This window comes from Cucumis melo, chromosome 5, assembly GCF_025177605.1.
Source record: "Cucumis melo cultivar AY chromosome 5, USDA_Cmelo_AY_1.0, whole genome shotgun sequence".
Lineage (NCBI taxonomy): Eukaryota > Viridiplantae > Streptophyta > Magnoliopsida > Cucurbitales > Cucurbitaceae > Cucumis > Cucumis melo.
In genome coordinates, this window is record NC_066861.1 from 29,357,019 (window position 1) to 29,378,917 (window position 21,899).

A 21,899-nucleotide genomic window follows, 5' to 3' on the forward strand; every position below is an offset into this window, starting at 1 on the left:
ATATTTTCCAAGAGTGCAGAACAGCAACAATTGGAGGTCGAAAAAATGGAAAAAATTTCCTCTTTTTTTCCAGTTCCAAACAAGAATTAAAGAAAATGCAAGAAAATATACACAAAAATATTTTCGAACCTGCTGTGAGACAATCAGCCAGCGGTGGGTACACATTGATTGCATAGCAACCGACCAGGCTGAGCAAGATAAACACATTATATAGTAGCCTTCTGGGGACAAGAGGGAAAAAAATAATAGATAAGAGATAATTACAATGAAATTAAAACCTTTTTTTTTTCTTTTTCTTTTTCTGTTTATAGTAGAGAAGGAATGAGGAAAAACCATATTTATAGACATATATCTGAGGATTTAAAGCAGAATTTGGTGCAAACCATGGATGCAGCAGGAACACTCGTCCGAGAGGTCTACTGTTGGCAGCTTAAATTCCTTGATCAGCTGAAATATGATCCAGGATCATAAAATTGTTGCCCAATTTGGGTCTCCACTCTGTTCTTCCTCTCACAATCTCAGCCCCATTCTCGAACCGAAGTAAGTGATTGCAGTCAACATCGCCAGAAGTTGCTAAAGTTCCAACGTCTGTGCCAGTGACCGCAGTGAGTGACTGCACGACACTGTCCCTCCCACATTCTCTCCGATACTCCAAATTGATGGAAGAAAGCTCATGACTCTCTAATATCGGTGGCGGGGCACTCTATTGATGAGCATAATTTACCGATCAAAGAGAGGAAACCAAGCTTTAGAAGAACGGTTACCGTGTAAATGTAAATTTTTGGAGAAATGTACTAGATAAGAAAATTTTGGAAGACAATGATAAGAAAAGTTAGATTTATCTACCTCAAGAATCCAGCCAATGTACTTCACATTATTCACATGCTGGTTGACATCTAAATCACTCCATTTAGGCTGCAGTACAGAAATGTAGGTGCCATGAGATCAATTTCTATGTAGAAAAGTATCGTGAAAGTTATACTATCGAACCAACTTCCAAATGAAACACAAAAACACCAGTGCAAATTTCCTTTTCTCAAGCAACATTTTAGCTAAATGAAACAACTTACAGTCAAACCCGCTCGAACATAATCAGCTGTATCATCATCGATTTTTGGAAGCCTCCTTCCATCATCTTCAATAACAGGCGCAGTATTCATAAAAAATGGCTCTATTTCTCTCCTCACTTCCTCAGGAATTTTTGACAACTTTCTTGTCTCTTTATTCATCATAACCCAGACACTTCACATTGCAAAAAATATAACTCTATCAGTAAACTATGGTTTGATCACTGATTCACTACATATGTCATGGCTTGATAGTAGAAAAAAAAAATGCAATCATAATCCACAATCTCAATGCAAATATCAATTAGAATTAAGATTGAAAAAAAAAAGTGAATGTAGTTCATGCAAAATTTGTTTCTGTTCTTTATGGAACACACATTAGAAATTCATAAATTATACAAGAACCTACATCACCCAAACCAGAATCATTCGATCATCGATTCAATCACAGCTATGAATAAAAACGATACCATATTTCATCAAAAAGGGGGAAAGTAACGAACCTGGAAGCTCTTGTCAAAGTTTCCCTAGTTTTGCAATCATACACGAGCCAATCACGACGCATGCCATTCTTTCCAGAAGCACTGACCCAAGTGTCAACTTGAACAGTATCACCCCTGTAAGCACAACAATCTCCAACATCTCATGTACATAGTTAATAAAAGACGGAAACAGAGATCAGCTAAAGCAGAAAAGACACAGCGAGGCTTCAAAAAACTTCCACCTTATAAAGAAAAATGTAAATCAAAGGCCACTTCAGTGACTTATTAGTCTAAAAAGTCCAATGTTTCCGTAATCAATTATTTTTGGAAGGTGAAAGTGAGGTGAACATGTTAAATAATCCCAAGGAACAGGGCAATACTGGATGTGTAACTTAAGGGGATAAAATAAACAAGTAAAACTATTGAATTAAATTTAATTCTGTTCTCACCCACCCAAGTAAATCACAAGTGTTATAATGAATCCATCTTTAGAAGCGAATACTTCATGGAAGAACTTAAATTTACCAAGTAGGGTAACGGTCTACCATAATCTGCATCTTGGTAACTACCCATATCAGGTTCTTTTTGCACATTTCTGGCGTAGAACCAAATCCATCACCAAGTAGCCCGGCAGTCTTAACATGATTGAGGGCAGTTTCCTGAAAAATAAAATCAAAGACTGCAATTACTCATCTCCATTTCATAAGCATACATAGAATTACAAATAATAGATACTCACAAAAACATAAGAATACAATTGTACCTGTAAATGATTCATTAAAGTTTCTATAGACGCAGTACGATCAGCACCTATTTCATAGGATCTAATAGAGAAGTTCTGGGTAAACACAAGACCGTCCTGAACAATCCTTCCCAAACCAAATGGATCTATGAGCATGTCGGGCCGCCGAGGTTTCCAGTCAAGCATCATCCATTGCTTCTCAGCTGCTAAAAAGATAGTGGTAATAGCAGCAAGAAGCATGCTCCAGTCAGGCAGCTGATTAATAAAAGTTCGTGGGTGAGATGATGAGAAGTCGTCCCCACCCTTGACACCACCTGATAAACCAGTTGAGCTTCCATTTACTTTGGAAGGGGCTTGGGCATTAGTCTTCACCTGAAGACTTCCAGAAGACACAGATTTAGACTTGATCCCTCCCAAATTCCCAGATCCACCTCCAATTTTGTTGTTCTTTGCTCCAGACTCAGAAGATGAAGAAGGAACAGGATAAAACGCAGATGTAGCAGCAGTTGCTACCATGATGAACTTCAAACAACAAAATCAAACACTTCAGTATACTTTATATCAATAAATAACTTGAACACAAGTTTTGCTGCTAATAAATGAAAGATAAAAAACAACAGGAACCAAATTGCAGATTCTTCATCTGTATTGGAATATAAAAAAACACATCAAATGAAATCAGCATCTAATCAGAAATGAATTGAAGACAACACGATTGAACTGTAGCAAAGTCCTAGACCGAATAATTAAAGTTCCTTATGACTGAAGACTCCAAAAAAAAAAAAAATTTAAAATAACCAACAGCAACTAGACTACCTAAAAGAACCGTGCCTTCAATTTATACATCTACTCCGTCTCACCCCACTACTTGACCAAAGAAGAAGATATAAAATCATTCGGAAGTCAAAGAATGGTACACAAAACTACTGGAAAGAACAAACACATGAAATTTAACATATCTATATATCAAAACCATACGAGTATCGCAAAGTGAAACATCGAGAACAAATAAACAGTTTCCAGAACAACCAATGGAAAGATACAACGAAACGAAATGAAAATGAGTTCAACTAAAAACCCAAAAATCTCGCGACAAAATCAAATTTCCAGAATATATCGAGTTACAATTCTCCAAACGAAAATGAACACTACACATCTCTCACATTCACAACAACATAAAAACACCAATCTCAAACGAGAATACCACGAAAGAACATTAAATGCAAACCTTGAAGAAGGCTTGAAAATGGTGAAGCTGAAAACAACAGGATTGATAATGGTAGTAGGAGAATCCAAATCTACAACAACAAAGAATGCAGCAAAAATGGCTAGTGCTTCATTAGAGGATCAACAAACCCTTGTAGTTAGTCGATTTTTAGGGTTTGCGATCTTGTTTTTCCCTCTTTTATGGAGCCCCGATTTTCGTTTGAAAAGCCAAAAAAAAAAGAAAGAAAGAAACGATACACGAGAGAGAAAGAGATAGAAAGAGGTGTGTGTATACGAATGAGAGATCCCAGGCCCCTCAACGAGATATATAGCAACCACCTGTCCCGGTCCCGCCCTTTCTTTCAAATTTCCAAATTCAACCACATTTCTTCTCTTATTTACCTTTTTGCCCCTCTCAATCCCTTTCTTTCAACCTTCTCTCCCGTATCCACCACCTTCCTTTGTTATTATTGCTCGCATTTATCGTTGGCGAGTTCGTTTTCTTAGCAAAAAAATAATTTTATAATATAGTATTTTCATTTTTAAATATATGTTTTTCTTACTAATTTAAAAATTATATTTCAATTTCAATATAATTTACAAAATATAAACTAAATCCTTAATTAATTTATGAACTTCGAAGATGGTTGCGTCCAAACACCGGGTAGCCTGATGTTCTTTTAGTGTGCTTTCGATCGTCGAGTCTTCTCACAAAGTAGCTTATTGAGAGTTAGTTATAGTGAGTTTATTGAGTTGGGCAAGGGGCGTGCATTGTGGTATGTTGGTTTATCAACGGTTGCATGGGAGCTTTCGTTATGCTTTTGTAATTGTTCAACTTCTTATTGTAATTGTTCGTTACTTCCGACTTGAAGCTATTGTCGTTATGCTTTAGTTGTTTTTTCTTTTCTGCATCTATTCTCTTTTGAATTTGCTTTGTGCTTGATCTCGAGCTACGTGGTCTCTTTTGAGTATATAATATATTTCATGTTTTAGTTTAAGACATAAAATACTATATTTGTTAAATGTTTTTATTTTTTTCTTCATTACAATTTAAATTTTAAATAAAAAAAGATGGATCACAAAAACCAATTTTATGTAATACGGAATTTCCCATCTAATGGGGGTGAATATAAAAATTAACTATCAATCCTTAATTTTCTATTTATTTTTCTGTCAATTGCAAAATATTAAAAGCAATATAGTTTGATATTTATATATATTTTTTATTTTTCTAAATTAAATTTATAAATACTATTTTTACAGTTTTGTTATCTACTTTTTAGTCTCTCAACAAAAAGAATATTAAATTAATTTAACTATAAATTCAAATAATTTTATAATAAAGTTGAAATCTCATGATTAAAAAATATATGAAAAAAAAACAGTCCTAAATTTCAAAAATTAAAGTAGAAATTGTTATGGATAGAAAAAATAAAAAATAAAATTAAACTATTTATAAAATATATAAAAAAATTAAATGAACTCAAGAGAATTGGATGAATTTTACTCTAATTTGTAAATAATTTCAACATTTTTTATTTTTGAAAATATCCTAAAATTAAAATTAATACGTTACCTAATAAACTTTAATCTTTTTTATCTAATATTTTCATTAATTATTTAATTCTTAATTTCGTGTTCTCAAGATTATTAATTTATTTTATATTTTTTTTACACCTATGAACTCGAAGTGGATAGTTTGACCTTTAGATCATAAAGCATTCGTATTATTCATTATCATCCATTAATTTTATATATTACACCTGGCAATGTAATAGAAACATAATTTCAACGTCCTATTAATAGTTTTCATAATAAGAATTAAATGTGGATTTTATAATCCAAAATTCAAACATGAATTTAAAACTTTTCATTTTTTAATCATTTTTATTAATAAATTGTTTTTTTTAACTAACTAGACAAAATTGATTAATTCATTATTTACGTTACAAGTAATTAATTAACTACAAATCTCTACCATTTACCAATCACTTTATTATTACCATTGAAAGATATTGAACAAGCTTAAATTTTAAAATTTATAAAGCAAAATTTCTTCCAAAACAAATATTTATCAAGCAAAATTAATTATTTTTATAATAAAGCCCTTTCTCTTGATCCACAACATAATTATTGATCTATTAATTAATTCTTAATTGTTTTAAGTAAATTTAGAGGTTGATAAATACGACAATAGGATCGAACTTAAATAAATAAAATAAAAATAAACGTTCGGACATGGTCTAAAAAGGGTGACCATATGATAATCTTGATTGATAATACATGCATTTAATTTTTTTATCCATAACTCATAATTAATTATGCACCATCACTCTTGAATGTAATGAAATGGACCCCTATACCACTTATTAAGGTAGTGAACTCAATAAAAAACAAAACCAATTAAATATATTTTTGTTCCCTTTAAATTTTTTCGTACTAAAATATATGTTTAATTTATTTCTTATATGACTCAATGTTTGGTGGTTCAATTTCTCATTCAATTGTTGAATTGATTAAAAAAAAACAACTTTTTGTTTAACATTAGAAAGATTTTTGTCAAACCTTAATAATTTTGTATTATAGATCGAATTATTATATATTTCATGAAAAAGATGGAAGGAAACAAATTATTTGTTTGATATTGCAAAGAGTTGTGTCCACCAACCTGAATTTTGTCAACATGTCTAAGTTATTATATATGAAGGATTTTAAATATTGTATTGAACTAAAAAAATTATGTTTTTCCAAATCTATAAATTTGTAAATTGTAAACAATGTATTGCTTTTTTTTTTTTAGTTTATGATATCTAGGGGTGAGAATTCGCATTTTATTGACCTTTAAGAATCACATACATATATATATATATATATATATATATATATATATATATATATATATATATATATATATATATATATATATATATATATTAACTAGTTGAATCGTATATAAGCTTGAAAATCAAAAATCAAAATTATGTCTGTGATGTTTGTCTAGTTTTCAAGATCGGCTAATAAATTTCCATTAAACCATATATTAAATATACCATTAACTTGACTTATTCTCTTGAAAGTGACAATAGTCTAACTATAGTAAAATCTTAATTGAGGTAAAAAAAATGTATATTTAGATTTATTATATGAATATATAATTGTCGATATTACATCTTTATCAAATCGATCATGGCTCAACCGATATATAATAAGAATTAGCAATCAAGAGGTCAATGGTTCAAATAGATTGTCTGTATATATTATATTATTTCCTTCAATTTATCAATTAATGATATATAGTGAACATAAATGATACCAAAACTATTTTTTTTTCACTAATTAGTCATATATATTAGACCAAACTTGAATTATTCCATCATTAAGTATTTGTGACTAATAAGTTTTATTAAGTTAAAATTATATTACGTTTTAATTTACTTTTAGAACTTAGTTTAATTTGACATCAATAAATCTTAAACTTAGCATTCGTGGTTGGTTTATCGTCTTTTTCAAAACTTTTTTTTTTGTTATTTACGAAGATTCCCACAATAAAATTTTGAAATATTCACGTGAATTTGATTACTTCATGTTAATTTGAATTAAATGTTTATTAACTTTTATCGATTATAAACAAAAATATAGTCGAATTAATTTTAGATTTTATTTAATAACTATTTTTAGTTTATGGTATTGAATTAAATGAGGTTCATTTGAACACATTTTATATAAGTATATAAAATTTCACCACCCTAAAAAGAAAATTTTCAAAAATAAAATTTAGAATTTAAAACTTCTAGTACTAAAAATATTGATAAAATATGAGAAACAATATTTATAAAATATGAGAAACTAATAACATTGTTTTCAAACAAAGAAAAGATGGAAAAGCCAAACCCTAAAATAGTTCTATCAACATAGAGAAAAACAAAAGAAAACAATAATGGAATCCTAATAAAGAAACAACATATATGTTGACTAATTTAGATCACAATATAGATTACATTTAAGAAGACTATCATAATTAATTAATTATTTTAGGGTTTAGCTAGGTATGGAATTTTTTTTTCTTTGGACTCATTAAAAACAAAAAAGAGGAGTCATGACTAATTAAGCTATATAATTTGGTGTGTTGTAAATGTGTTATCGTTATTATTATTATTTTGAAAAAAAAATACAAATTAATATATATATGTTATTTATCGAGGTAAATATTGTTTAAACGGTCATAATTTTGAATTTATGAGAAAGATCCAGAGAAAAGACAAGATTTAAGGGTAAAGCCAAGAAAATTATCTTATCTAAGATGAATGAAAGATAGATGAGAAACGAGTTCATGCAAAATGACGTTGTCAGAGAGTGAATGGAGTAATGATTAGACATCTAGCTTAAAAAGCCAATCTCGACCTCGACCAAGGCCAACCAACTTGTCCCTTAAGGTAATTTGGGACGTTTGGTCCAAAAAGGTTAAGCCCGAGGCCAATCTGCCCTAATTTGTTCCCCTTGTTCATACTCGATCAAGGCTTCTCAAGTCCTATTTCTAGAGGGATTAAGGGAACCGTAAGTTTAGTTCTATTGTATATAAAATTGTTTTTCTCCATAACCTCTAAAGTTACGAATTCACTCATGTTGATGGTATTTAAAAGTTAGGTGAGTTTCTTAATTAGATTGTGACATTAATACCTCACTTTTTAAACATAGGGTCATTTTTTTACTATAAAAGTGCATATCAATCCACGTATTATTCTAAGTTAACTGGAAGACAACTATTTCTTTAGCATATAACATTATATGATTCAAATTCATGATCTCTCTTAGTCTTAAACGATAGTCATATACTTGTACTTGGTTAATAAGAGTTTTTTTTTCCTTAATCCATGATAGATTTTTCCTTAATCCACGATAGAAATTTAACCATAATAATAGTGATTCAACTTCCATCAACTTTTCTATTAAAAAAAGAAAAAAAAGAGATCAACCATCTTTGGTTATGTTCTCTTTCTAATTTTTTCAAATGAAGAACATTATAGAAAGCAAACTAAGAAAAGACCAGATGGCAGATTCATTAATAACACCTCCTTTTAGACATGTGAGTATGTGCATCTTATAGTAATTAGTTGAACCTTTCAACCACTGTATAATAACAATAAAAATTATCTTAAATGATAAAAATATAAAAGATATTTATAAATATGATAAAATTTTACATTTCATATACAATAGACCACGATATATTCAGATAAAAAGTAAGTTTTTGCCATACTTTTAGATAAGTTCCGCTATATTTGAAAACACCTCATAATAATATTCTTTAAGGAAAATTGTAAAAAATAAAACATTAGACAAAATATTTATTTTTTAGTAGTTTTGTTTTATGAAGTGTAAATAGTTTGTCAATTTTTTTTCTTTTTCTTTTTTTTAAAAAAACCCAATTCGTTAACCAATAAATTAAAGATAAATAACCAATGAGTTCAAGCTTGAGTTTCCTAATTATATATAATTAACATTTTATTCTATGAAAATTAACCAATGATAATCACTAAAAAATTAGTTTATACAAAGGGCAAGATTTAAATATTCGAAAATTCTATTAAGAAAGTCATATAACAATTGTTTTATGTTATGTTGGAAACGAGATGAGTAGTAGTATTAAATGTATCATATTTTGTAAATCTAACAGTTCGGCACCATAAATATTATTGGCCATATATCTAAGTCTGAGACCATATATTATAAATGTGAATTTGGAGGTGACATGTTTCATAATCAATCTTTTATTTGTGTGCATTCAAGGCAAACCAATACAACAGCTATGACGGTTTAAATTAATGAAATTATATAAATAAGTTTATAAAATTAAAAATAAAAAATCGATTAAAATAGAAATTTATTTTTCTTTCTTATTTTGGGATTTTACTTATTAAAATGCCATTTGGTAAGTATGTGTGGGCATTATTTCTTGAATTGGTGGTTTTGCAATTGACTACAATCTTTCATTTAATTAATTACTTATTGTTAACCATTATTATTATTTTGACTTGTAAAGTTGAACTAACTTCAAGTTTAATTTTAGTCTAGACTTCTATTTGGTTTATTTATTGTATTAACTCGAAGGTTAATCGTGCCAAAATTTTCATGCTTTTATGAGTTCGATATGGTATGAGCAACATTATTATTATAACATGAGAAAAGTTCATGAAACTTAGAAAAATAAGCAAGAAAATGTCACGTGTATAAATCCAATATGAATAATAAACATCTTTACTTAACTGAAAAAAAAATGTGAAGTGTCCCTCCGTAAAATTGAAAATCCATAACTTTTGACTCAAAATAATTAACCCGGTATCACATGAATTTTTGTTATAAGCCAAAATCATGAGAATTTGAATTTTATAAAAATAATCGCAATATCATATGAGTTGATAACCCACCGCTTCCATAAGTTAGTGTTACACATCTACGTAAATTATCGTTTTTTTTTTCTTTTTCCAAATTTATTGAAAAACTTCAAACGTAGATTTTTTAACTTCAATCTATTAACTCAGACTACGTAACTCAATTCAATGCCTCAAATATTCTCTAAAGATATAAGGCTCGAGAGAAAAAAAAAACTTATGATCCAAAATATATTTTATTTAAAGGAAGCAAACAAAAAAAGGGTGAACTAGAAAAGAAATCAAAATTTGAATCTATTATACATGAGAAGCCATATGGCAAAAGAAGGATGCTGTCATAATCCAAGAGGACAAGATAATCCATATAGTAATATACACAAAATAATAAGAAAACTTTGATTAACAACTTCCAAATGATCTTAACTAATTCCTCACAAAAATCATTACCAAAATCCGTCACTGATCATATTGCACCATCAAAAACACTACAATTCCCATAAAAATTGCAACAAGAAGATCAAAAAATCTTTCATCAACCAGAAATGAAGAAGAAGAAGAAGAAGAAGAGGTATAATCAATCATAATTGGGAATAGGCAGTTTCCATAAGAAGGATCTTGTTGAGTCACCACAGCCAAACCATCAAAATCACAATTCCAACTCTTTTGGTTGTTCACTTGATAGTACATATTAAATGCATAAGAAGCATTTCCTTGTGCAGTTAATTGATTGCAAGAAGATCCATATTCCAATGCAGTACAATCTGATAAACTACAAGCATAGTCTACACTATCAGCCAAACCTTCCCAATCATTCACATTTGGATTCAAAACACACCATCTTTTCCCCATATATCTCACTCCTTCAACTGGTATTAACCCTTTTTCTTCTTCTGTTCCAGCCAAGTCTAGTTCGTATTTTGGTTTACCGTCAAATTCGAATATTCCCCAATGCCTCTCAAAGCTCCCTGGTTCTATACTTTTAGCATTTTCATCAATCAGACTGAAAAGATAGATATCAATTATGCCTACCCTTGCTGGGGTTCCCTCTCCACTTAAAGCATGTCTTAACAATCCTTGGTTGAATCGTTTCGCGTTTTGAATATTGGCGTGTTTGTCACCGTCCGTTGGCCAACCAACTTCTCCTACGATGATCTTCATATCAGGGTATCCTGCTTTTGCTAGAGCTGATACGAGTGTGTCGAAATTTGCATCAAACACATTCGTGTATGTTAGATCTCTGTCTTTGATTGGCTTGTATGCCGTTCCATCAAAGAATGCAAAGTCTATTGGAAAGTAGTCATTTCCATATAGGGAAAGGAAGGGGTAGATATTGACTGTGAATGGTGCATTGTTTATGGATAGGTAGTGTAGAATCTCGATCGCTAAGTCTCGGACGTCGGGGCGGAACTCGCCTGCAGATGGAACCGGGTTTGAGTCGGGGGAGTTGTAAATATCAGCATTGAAAGGAATAGTAGCTTTGACCTTTGATCCAAGCCCTGCATCATTTAAGGCTTGTTGGATATTCCTTAGGGCAGGCAATGTTAGCTGAAGATAAGTGCCATTGTAAGACTTGAGAAAGGGCTCATTGCCTACAGCAACATACCTGCAAAATCAGTTTCCAATGGAATTTTATGGGAAAGATAAAGAACAAATATGATTTTTTAGCTAATTTTAACTTTCATAAATCTCTACTGAAATGACTTTTGCTCATTACAACACTCACCAAAAATATCATGCTTAGTGACATGGTGACACTATGATTACCCAACATGACTTATTGAAGAGTGAAAAGTTATTCAGCTGATTTTAACCCTTTCAATATCATGCTTAGCTTATATTTAATCATTTAAACTAGTAACTACAATCCATAAAAGAACATGACCAAATGATCAATCAAACTAACTTGATTAACCAACATGGTCTTTAGAAAACTGGAAATTTCCTTTTAGCGAACCAAAAATAGTGTTTAGGACATTTTTTTAAGGAAGTTTGAAACGATTAAAATAACTTTTTTTATGATATTCAAAATCACTATGAAGCATGCATTAAATCATTCAAAATCAATTTGGATGGTATAAATTGATTCTAAATCATTTAAGACGCATATAGCAGTGACTTTAAACCTGATAAAAGTGACTACGACTCTTTCTCTCAAATATCCTCTCAGCTACGTTATCAAAACGGCTTTTCAAATAAGTAAACAAAGAAAATGAAAGCATCATCATCAGCAGGATAGCAGCAGCTGAATGAACAAAAAAGAACAACACATTAAGAACAGAGAAACCCTGAAGTGGGAAATTCATCAAACACCTAAAGAGCACCAAAAGAAAAAAAAAAAAAAAAGAAACAAATCAAATAAGATGAAAATCAAAAGAATCTTCAAAACTCAACTTGATTTTGACACCACCATGATAAGTATAAGCAGTAACATTAGAATCAACCCAAGAAGCAGCAGCCTGAGGATCTTGACTCATAAGAAACAACATTGAATTAGGAATAGCCAACATAACCTCAATATCAGTTCCAATAAGTGCTTCCAAAATCCTATCATCAGCTTCAAAAAGCTTCAATTTATGAAACCCATTTTCTTGAAGCATTTTAACAACTTTCTCTGGTGGGAGCTGATGAGTAGCCATAGTTCCCCAGTTCACTCCAACACTTGAACCATTCGGAACAATCATCAACAACAACAACAACAAAACTAATAATATTCTGAATATACAATTTCTTGACATTTTTATGTGGTTTCTCTCAATCTTTGAATCTGAATCTTTTAATAAAGATAGAATCGAGAAAGAAGGAGTCAGAGAAGAGATGACTCTATATATGGAAATGGGAATATTGGATTTTGAAGAGCTAAGGGGAGAAAAATGAAATGGAGAGCTTCACAAAGAAAAATAAAAGATTCGTTACTTAATTCAGTTATTCGGTTATGGTGATGAGCACAGCTGCAATAACACGTATTATATATATTGTTTTATTTATTTATAAATATTAAAACAAAAAATTTTTTGTTCAAATTAATTTTTACTTTATGTCAACGATTCTTATTTTAGTTTTTGAATTTTATGTTTATATTCTCTCCATTTTTTTATTATAATTTTCATGATTTTTGAGTAATTATTTGGTTTCTAGAGTTTTATATTTTAAAATTATAGCTATTTTATCTCAATTTTTTTACTTCATTTGATTTTTTTATGTAAAAATATTGATTCATAGTTCAAAAATAGAAAAGATTAATGAACTATTTACGCATTAAAGAACAAAATCCGTAAAAGACAAAGGTTATTATATATGCTTGATTATTTTATAATGTATAAATATTTTGTCAAATATTCTATTTTTGACAATTTTTCTTTTAAAAACTCTCTCTTCCATTTTTTAAAAATTTAGAGTTAATTTTTTGAAAATATTAATAAAAAATTATAGTAAGAAATTTAGTAGTAAAATAAGTATTTATAAATCTAAAAGTTTAGAAAAGAAAAACTAAAAATCAAATATACTCTGATTAAATTATGTTTTTGTTAAAGATTTTCTTAAATTTATGTTTGATTATTATTATGACTCCATTAGATACCATTTGGTTTTTAAAAAATCAATGTTGCCTTTTTCTTACACTTTTTTTTATGATTTTCATCACATTTGTATTCCAACCAAATTTCATATAACAAAAAGAAATGATTAAAAACACTTTTTATTTTAGTTTTAAAAATTTTGCTTGATTTTTAAATATCAAATTATTTAGAGTATCTTAATTGGTTGAGTTAGCTTTGATTTAATATACTTTTCAGTTTCTTTTAATTATAAAAAAAATCATATTTGACAGAAAGGACCTCCAAAAAAAGCTCTTTACAACATGGAAATAAAGGTGTGATTTTTCTTTTTTTTTTTTCCTTTTAGCAAATGCCAGAGATATATATTCATTCTTCATTACATAATCACTTTTTTTTTCTTGCTTATTATGTAATATATATATAAATTTTATATTCCATATAAATCATTAACATCATAGTTATTGATATTTAACAAATATTAGTTGTTTTGTGTAATATTATATCAAAAAAACAAACTAGACCTTAGAGTAAGAATTGATTGGAAGTTCAAAATTTCATATTATATTTGTTGTAGTCAAAATAAATAAATGATATGAACTTTAAGTTAAAAATATATTTGAAATCACTAAAGAAAAAAAAAAGTATATCAACTTAAAAAAAAAAAGCACATGTTTGATGATTATCTAGTAACATGGTTTCCAATTTTATAATGAAAGGATTGAAGTATGAACTTTAAAGTGATTTATCAAAATTAATCTTACAAGTTGGGTTGAAATAATATATTTTTTTAGAAAAATTGTGTGGTGATAATGCAAACTGTGATGATAAAATGTTGAAAAAGAAGTAATTTTTTTTTTTTTAGAAAAAAGATAAAAATAAAAATGGAATGAAATAATCTTAATGAAAAAGAATGATCCAAATTGACAACTTTCCAGCCAAAGTCTACGTGTAATGTTTTCATCTAATCTATCTTTGCTTTAGAAATGTTGGTCTCTTTCCCAAAGTTCGTCCCTTTATTTTATTTTTACAAAAAAAGGAAGAAGAAAAACAATAGTGCAAATCTGAATATAAAGAAAAGAAATAAATGGATTTATTAAAAGGAAAAAAGAGATTGATATCTTTTAAAAGATAATAAAGAATTTTGATTATGTATTGCTTATTAGTCTATGAAAAAAGAAAACCACAGCAAATAGCATTGTTTAAGATATAAATTAAAAATATTGGACAAGAATAAAATATTTGTAAAAAGAGCTAATATTGACCGGTCAATTAGTAAAAAACTTCAAACCAATCCTAATAGTAGTAATTGATAGCACATTTCTCAAATTGAAAATTAACACAAATAACTTTTAATTTTAGAAAAATTGAAAGAAGCATTATTATAACAACTACCGATAGAACATTTCTCAAATTGAAAGCTATTGCCAATAGCTTTAATTTGAGAGTGATAGCTTTCAATTTGAGAAAAGAAAGTTCCAGTTGATAGTAGCTATCATATCATTGTTAGCCGATAACTTTTAATTTGAGAAATTCAGAAAAAAGCGTTCAAAATGACAATTTGCATATGGGAATTTTTAGTTTTTTTTTTTTTTTTTTTACTAATTTTTGTATTATATATATAATTATTTTATTTCTATTAATTTTTAGCTTAAATGTCATTTGTGCTACGTTGCTAGGAAAATGTTGTCTTGCCTCAGGTTATTAAAAAAGAAGCCTTTCTCCTCTATATCGAAAAGATGTCAAAAAGATGGTTGACCAAAGTTGACTCACCAAAGAAAGAAAATGTGTCAATTTTACTTTTATTATTTTGTTCGAAGTACCTTGTGAAAAAATAGTTTCTCAATCAAATTTGATCTTGGATTTAAATATTACGTTGTACTTTTAATTTTTTTAATCATTCATCATGATCAATATACTTGTTACTTTCGATTTTTGTTCAATTTAAATTTTTACTTTAAAAAATCAATTTAAAGAAAAATTGAAAAAGGAAAGAACTAAATGATTATATTTTTAAATTTATATAAATAGGAAGTATAAGAGCTAAAATAAATCAAACTTTAAAGTATAAGAATAATTATTATTTTATAAATATAAGACCAAAATATTAAACGATCGGTACTTTTAGAAAAGAAAAAACATACATAATGTAAAGTATGTCGTATAGCATTTAGAATAATTTAAACTATTTTTACAATATTTTTCTAAACAAAAAGTATTTTGTAATCTTATCTTAGCAAATAAAAAGTACTTTTAAATTTTAATATCTTGGATTAATCTGAAAGCTATTTTCTAGAAACACTCCGAGAGAAAATTATTCAAAAATGACTTTTGAATTAATCCAGTGTTTTTTATCCACTAACATTATGAGGAAAAAAAAAACATCAAACACTTCTTAAATTATTTTTTCACAAACGTTCATATTGAAAAGATGAATTAAACATTGATGATGATTATGATTAAAAAAACCTAAACATAATATGTACATCATGGCTAAATCCACTACTTAACAAGAGAGACGACTCTTGGGTCAATAATATTGGACATACAATTAAGTTACCAATAGACCAAGTCCTGAATATAGTTCAATTACAATAATACGTTACTTTTCGTTATCGTTCAATTAGGTAATGTTAGGACAACTACTATGAAGGTAAAAATATTAAAAAAGATAAAATAAAGAGTGATCAGGATCGATTCTTAGACCAAATCGCTATCGAAGCAACTATGGTTGGTTTAGTAAATGTTTAAACCGACTTGACCGTCAATGAGTAAATATCAGTTGTTGGTTTAACTACTTAAAATTTATCGATTTGAAAAGTTCCAAATCGACACCGACTAACTTAAGTTTGATCAGTCGGCTTGATATTTTGGTTTATCATGCTCATATCGAAAATTTTTATTGTCATCGGACTAAAAATGAATATTTCTTGCTGTACGATTAAAATATATACAATCTTCCACACCCCTCAAAAGAAATCTGGCAAAACTCTTTACATCTCTAGTCTCTCTCACCTACTATTTATAACTCAAAAGTCCTAACACAAACTTAACAGCTATTTATTAATATGTCCTTTTTGATAACCATATTTTGATGTTAAAGAATAGAAAAGCACTTTCATCAAGGCACATACTAAGTCTATCAAGGGATATTGTTATAACTTAGGACATGAGACATTTGTTTTATACAAATTCAAGTGATTAGTTATGAATTATACCGAGCCAATATGGAAAATTTTCCAAACACATTTTGCAGCTAAACACCAATCTCAACTTTAGAACTGAAATACCCAAGAGCTAGCCTACCATATCATACGTCTACCTTGTACATCTCAGAAATGAGAAACAAACATGAATTACGATGATGTGAGAACAAGAAAATCTCTGGGAAAAAAATTCGGAAAATGAAGCCCCAAGAGATAGAAAAGTTTTACTCGATTTTTAGCTAGTCGTGTCCTCATTGACACATTGTTCCGGAAGCCTAAAGCTCAAACAGTACATAGCCTGATAAAAAAAACAAAAAAGAAAATGAGTTAAAAACCAAATGTTGCCATTTATACACACACAGAGAGCAATACCTTGTTTGGTGCAACATCTCTGACCCTATGAAAAATGGGGTCTTGAATATTAGCATTCAAGGCAGACTCAGCCACCTGGAGTGGAACGGTTAAAAGAGGACGGTATGAGAAGAAAGACGACTATTTTCGAGACAAATATCCAAATAGAATGGTGAGAAAATTACATTATCAAAAAGAAGACAGAGACAAATAAGGATCAATAGTAATTAGTATAAACATACCGAAATGATAAAATCTTGATTTTCATTTGCTCGCATGAAGCAGTAACAGTGAATCCAAGGAAGGGAGCCCTTCCAGTATTTCTTCTTAATTGAGCCTCTAAATGCATCTGGCAAGAAAATAACAAAATATACTTCATTGGTTAACTAAGCAAAATATAGATAAGGATACAAAAGACGAGTTGAGATAATTGAGCGGAGGAGATAAGGCACTCTCCATCACCCAAGAGCTAAAGGAGATTGAAGAAACTCGTAAGATAGGTATAGAGAGTGACTACGAAACTTACAACAAAACTCCATTTGAGAGGTAGGAATTAGTAAATATGACATATCCAAAATGGTCTGTCATGGTGATAGTAAGAGAAAAAGAATCGTTTATGGTTTCCCTTCATATCTGAAGCATTAAAAAGTAATTGTTTCCCTTTCCTAACATTGTTATTTCCCCAACTTTCAACTCTTCATTCCGACACACAAATGTAGAGAAATATGCTAAAACAACTGCAATAAGAGAAATGAAATTAAAAAGAAAAAAGTCCATTCGTACCAAGAAAATGTAAAGCAGAAGCAGGGAGGTTCATAATCACATGATCGATGTGTTCCCAGGTCCTAGCATGAGATACATTGGTGGACCCCTTCATCCTCTTATTTCCGTTTCCATTTCTCCTACCGGCTACACGGGTGGAAGCATCATCAGCAATTCTGTCGTCTGCAAAGCAAATTTTCATCAAAACAAAAAAAAAAATCTGCAAAGAAAATTATAGGAAGAAATGGTCTTGGTTGTTCAATCACAAGATATGGTACAGTATGTTACCTTTCTCATTCTCACAACTTTCCGAGGATCTTTTAAGAACAGCAACGGATATATCAGCACTCCTTGAATGTTCTACAAATTTATTGCTAATTTCAATATCTTGAACTTCTTGCACCTGAACTGAAGCAAGAAAGAAAATTAAGATCATCTACACTAATCTCCTGAAGACGATATAAAAATTTCTTTAAATGATAATAATATAATACCAGTCAGCATACCATTTGCCAACGGTGATTCTTGATTGGTCCCTCCAATGCCTTCCTCAGAAGCTTTTAGTATTGAGGTGACAGTTTCTGAATTACTTTCATTAGGGGGAACTATCATCAATCGAGAAATAAATTTCCTAGCATCCAAATTGTACACATGAACGCGACCACTAACTTTATTGATTTCTGCATTAACCTTCAGATATCGGACGCTGTCTGGATTCAAGTCATTGGCATATACTATACATTCTTTCTGGGCGGCTGGAATTGCAAAAGGACCAATACCAGCAAACATGTCACAAATTACCTCTCCTGGTTGGAAGAGTGAAACCAGCCTTATGTGTTCATGTTCCAATCTTGAGTTCCAGTAGACCAAACTGTAGTCAAGCTTAAATGTCGCTCCATATTGCTTCACTTCTGTTACCATATCATTCTCTCCTTTCAGTATTTCAAACTTTGGAACCCGAAACTCATTTGTTATAGAACCCACTTTATTTACAACTGTTTTAATCCTCGGATAATTTTTCTGCGAAGATTACAAAAAGAAATAGTTACAGAAACAGTTTCAATAGGGAAAATGTGTGTGTGTGTGTGTGTATTGCTAGATGGAGGGGGAGGATAAAAATATTAAATATCCAATTCTGAACATTTGAATTTCTTAAAAAGGTACCCCCAACATATGCACAAGGAAAATAAGGGGAGAATAAAAAAATGAAGTAACAGCTAAATTATAGTGATCAATAAATCACAATGTACATTTCAAAATAATTAGGAAAATGAGTAAATAGATACTGATGACATACATCATAAATAACCTTTGCAATAACATCCTTATATGGAAGCAATTCGTCATGTATATTCAGGTGAGCAACGTGACCTGCAAAGCACAGTACAAAATTATCTCCCTGTCAATAGTTGTACGTGAAAAAGCAACGTTACGACCAATGTCACATAAACAAGTGGTACCAAAATGCAATACAGAGCAACAAAAGAACGCACATAAAAGCTATACAGAGCATATGGAAATGGAGACAAACTATAGAAAGGAAAACGTAGGTGGAAGACGGCAGGGGTTAGAGTACTTAACTATTGTCTCAAAAGATGAAGGCACTTCCACTTCAGGAGGCAAAATCTTCTTGAGAATATGATCTACAGAGCAACCACACAGTAAGTTAGTCGAGCATGTACAATACAAACACATCAAATGACAGGTAAATTTGCATATAGAATTGTTTAAACTATCTTTCAGAAATCGAACATTGTTCTTATAATTGCAACCACTTGATGTAGACCGGTCACATCACATGTAGTTGTTATAATATCAAATGAGAGGCAAAAACAACCAGATTCTATCAGCACGTGTACAGTCACAATGCAGAAAACGTTTGGATTTTGAGTAATGGGAATGGGATCATTAAAAATGGTGCTAGATATGCCTTACATAACACTTCAGACTTGCAATTAGAAACTTAAAGGGAACTATAAATGTCTGGAGTTCAACAGGCAATCCTAAGGTGAAAGTAAAATTTTTGCACGATGTGCGATAAAGGGTAGAATTATGGAAAATACCTGCTCCCCAATATGAATATCCAAGGGTTAGTGAATAAGGAACTCGTTCAAACATGCATAAGCCTTTCAATTCTTCAAGCTTCATTTCTGGAATTTCTGATAATTCTGACCATTCAAAGAATCACAAGATAGAAAAATGGTGTCATCTAAGGACATGATTGAGGAAAATTCCATCGAGAAAATAAGAGCAAAAGAAGAGAAAAGCTGGTTAATATTTCTAAAGGGAAACAAGACTATTTTTATGAAAATTACCTAGTTACACAACGTTAATTTGGTTTCTTTTATCGATGTTTAGATTTTTTAAAGCTGGATTTCATGTGTTATATAGGCTGTTTTCGAACAATTTTCTAAACTTAAGATGCATACAAGTTAATGGTTATACCCTACAGAAATTAATGTTTTAAGATAAAAAAATTACTCGCTCGATAATTTTAGTTCTATTTAAGAACTTGAGTGCACGAATAGACCCAAAAAGCCACTAAGGTAACATGAAAAAAATCAATGAACAAGAATTGGAACTTCAGCGAACAGAATGTCCTACAGAAGAGTTTCTATAAAGAACGTGAAATTGCAATCTAAGCATATAGTTAACAGGAAAAAAATAAGGACGGAGATGGAGATTTTTACCTGGAGTTTGAACCTTTTCAGATAATATAACATAACGGTTCTTATCACATGTTGGATCTTCAGTCACAGGTTTAATCCGGGGCTTGTCAATTAAGTACCTGAAAAATTTTCAACAGAAACGAACTGAGGGCCAAAGAAAAGTCTGCTTTGAAACAAAAATTAACAACAAGAACTTTCAAAGAAAAAAAACTAAAATCTATCAGGAAAATTCTGATAAGTTTTCGAATAATGATGAACTAGGATGAGAAAGATGAACAGTTCAACGAGAACAAAATATAAGTAACACTAATACTATATGCCATTACCCAGATGATTAATTGAAATCGAATAATTGGCAAAGTATAACAAAGAAACAATATAACACATAACATGGCGTACCCGTTCAGTATTTTAATGGCGGCCTTACAAAGTTCCCTCGGAATTCTTAATGCCCAGAGATTCAGATGCACGTCGAATTTGCTTTCGTCCAACATTGATCGATTCACAAGTTCGATTTTTCTCAATACTCAATAACACAACAAAAATTACACCGAATTCAATACAAACAAATTCAAATCAGAATAGAACAATGTAGAGTAATGGTTTCGGAGATTTTTTCACTGGATAGAAAGAATCAGAATCGAGATTTTCACCGTAGTAGAAGACTAACAGCGGGAACTGTCGCCGGAGACTGCTGTGACCACCGGCGGCGACAGGACTAGGGTTTAAGCTAAAATTAGGAGACCACTACACGACGTCGTTTAGACAGTATTTCGAACTGGGAATTAGTTACCCAACCGTTTTCAGCTATCATTGGGCTGGGCCGCTGGAGCCCAATGGTATAAGTTGGGCTGGGCTATCTAAATTTGATTACCATCCCTTTTACGTTGAAATTTGTTGATGATAAATCCTAAATTTAGTACTTCAAAGTTATTTTTAAAATTTATCAAATACAAATAATAATCCTTACAAAATAAAATACATTAGGTGAATACTTCTTTAAAAAATGTATATGCTTTAAAATTTTATAATGCAAAGGTTGTTTGCAATGTTTTTGAAAGAATCAACCATTTATAAACTAAATCTAAAATTTATTAAAAATCTATGTATTAAAATTAAATGCTAATATATGGATTAAATCAAGAATCATAATATATTCAACCATTATGAAAATTTATATAATTCAAGTTCAAAGTCAATTGATTAAAATTTCAATATTTTGGACAATAATAAAGTAATCGTAGCTATAAATTTCCCTGCACTTGATTTTGTCAATGATTCCTAAAATTATAATTAAGTTTGAATAAGTGAAATTTAATTCTTCAATATAAATTAGATGCTTTAAATGTTATTTTTCAAACAAATATCGTAAATATTGATCCTTGATTGCATCGAAGTCAAACTACGAACTTAAGACAAAAGTGGTATATATATATATATATATATATATATATATATATATATATATATATAT

At 29.9% G+C, this 21,899-nt stretch overlaps 3 protein-coding genes across 7 annotated transcripts; all 3 read right to left on the bottom strand.

Moving 5' to 3' along the window:
• Window positions 1–30: 30 nt before the first annotated feature.
• Window positions 31–3,795, bottom strand: LOC103497577 (palmitoyl-acyl carrier protein thioesterase, chloroplastic-like). 5 transcript variants are annotated; one of them, XM_008459838.3, is made up of 8 exons: window positions 3,520–3,795; window positions 2,313–2,813; window positions 2,075–2,208; window positions 1,571–1,684; window positions 1,071–1,242; window positions 847–915; window positions 384–703; window positions 31–218 (listed from the first exon to the last, which is right to left on the bottom strand). In XM_008459838.3, exons 2-7 carry the CDS (start codon window positions 2,805–2,807, stop codon window positions 431–433), a joined length of 1,257 nt encoding a protein of 418 aa, XP_008458060.1. In that variant the 5' UTR covers window positions 2,808–2,813; window positions 3,520–3,795; the 3' UTR covers window positions 31–218; window positions 384–430. The 5 variants fall into 5 exon arrangements, with proteins under 5 accessions (XP_008458060.1, XP_008458051.1, XP_050940811.1 ...); XM_008459829.3 differs by having other exon boundaries at window positions 31–221; XM_051084854.1 differs by lacking the exon at window positions 3,520–3,795 and adding an exon at window positions 3,108–3,271 and having other exon boundaries at window positions 31–221.
• A 6,508-nt stretch (window positions 3,796–10,303) lies between these two features.
• Window positions 10,304–12,807, bottom strand: LOC103497605 (glucan endo-1,3-beta-glucosidase 8). Its single transcript, XM_008459848.2, has 2 exons — window positions 12,278–12,807; window positions 10,304–11,489 (listed from the first exon to the last, which is right to left on the bottom strand). The coding sequence occupies exons 1-2, from the start codon at window positions 12,619–12,621 to the stop codon at window positions 10,343–10,345; spliced, it is 1,491 nt and encodes a 496-aa protein (XP_008458070.1). The 5' UTR covers window positions 12,622–12,807; the 3' UTR covers window positions 10,304–10,342.
• Window positions 12,808–16,571: 3,764 nt separating this feature from the next.
• Window positions 16,572–21,183, bottom strand: LOC103497610 (tRNA (guanine(37)-N1)-methyltransferase 2). The gene is made up of 11 exons (XM_008459852.3): window positions 20,825–21,183; window positions 20,447–20,544; window positions 19,820–19,924; window positions 19,337–19,399; window positions 19,054–19,127; window positions 18,263–18,776; window positions 18,045–18,164; window positions 17,778–17,939; window positions 17,237–17,343; window positions 17,016–17,090; window positions 16,572–16,941 (listed from the first exon to the last, which is right to left on the bottom strand). The coding sequence occupies exons 1-11, from the start codon at window positions 20,917–20,919 to the stop codon at window positions 16,879–16,881; spliced, it is 1,476 nt and encodes a 491-aa protein (XP_008458074.1). The 5' UTR covers window positions 20,920–21,183; the 3' UTR covers window positions 16,572–16,878.
• Between the last annotated feature and the right edge of the window lie 716 nt (window positions 21,184–21,899).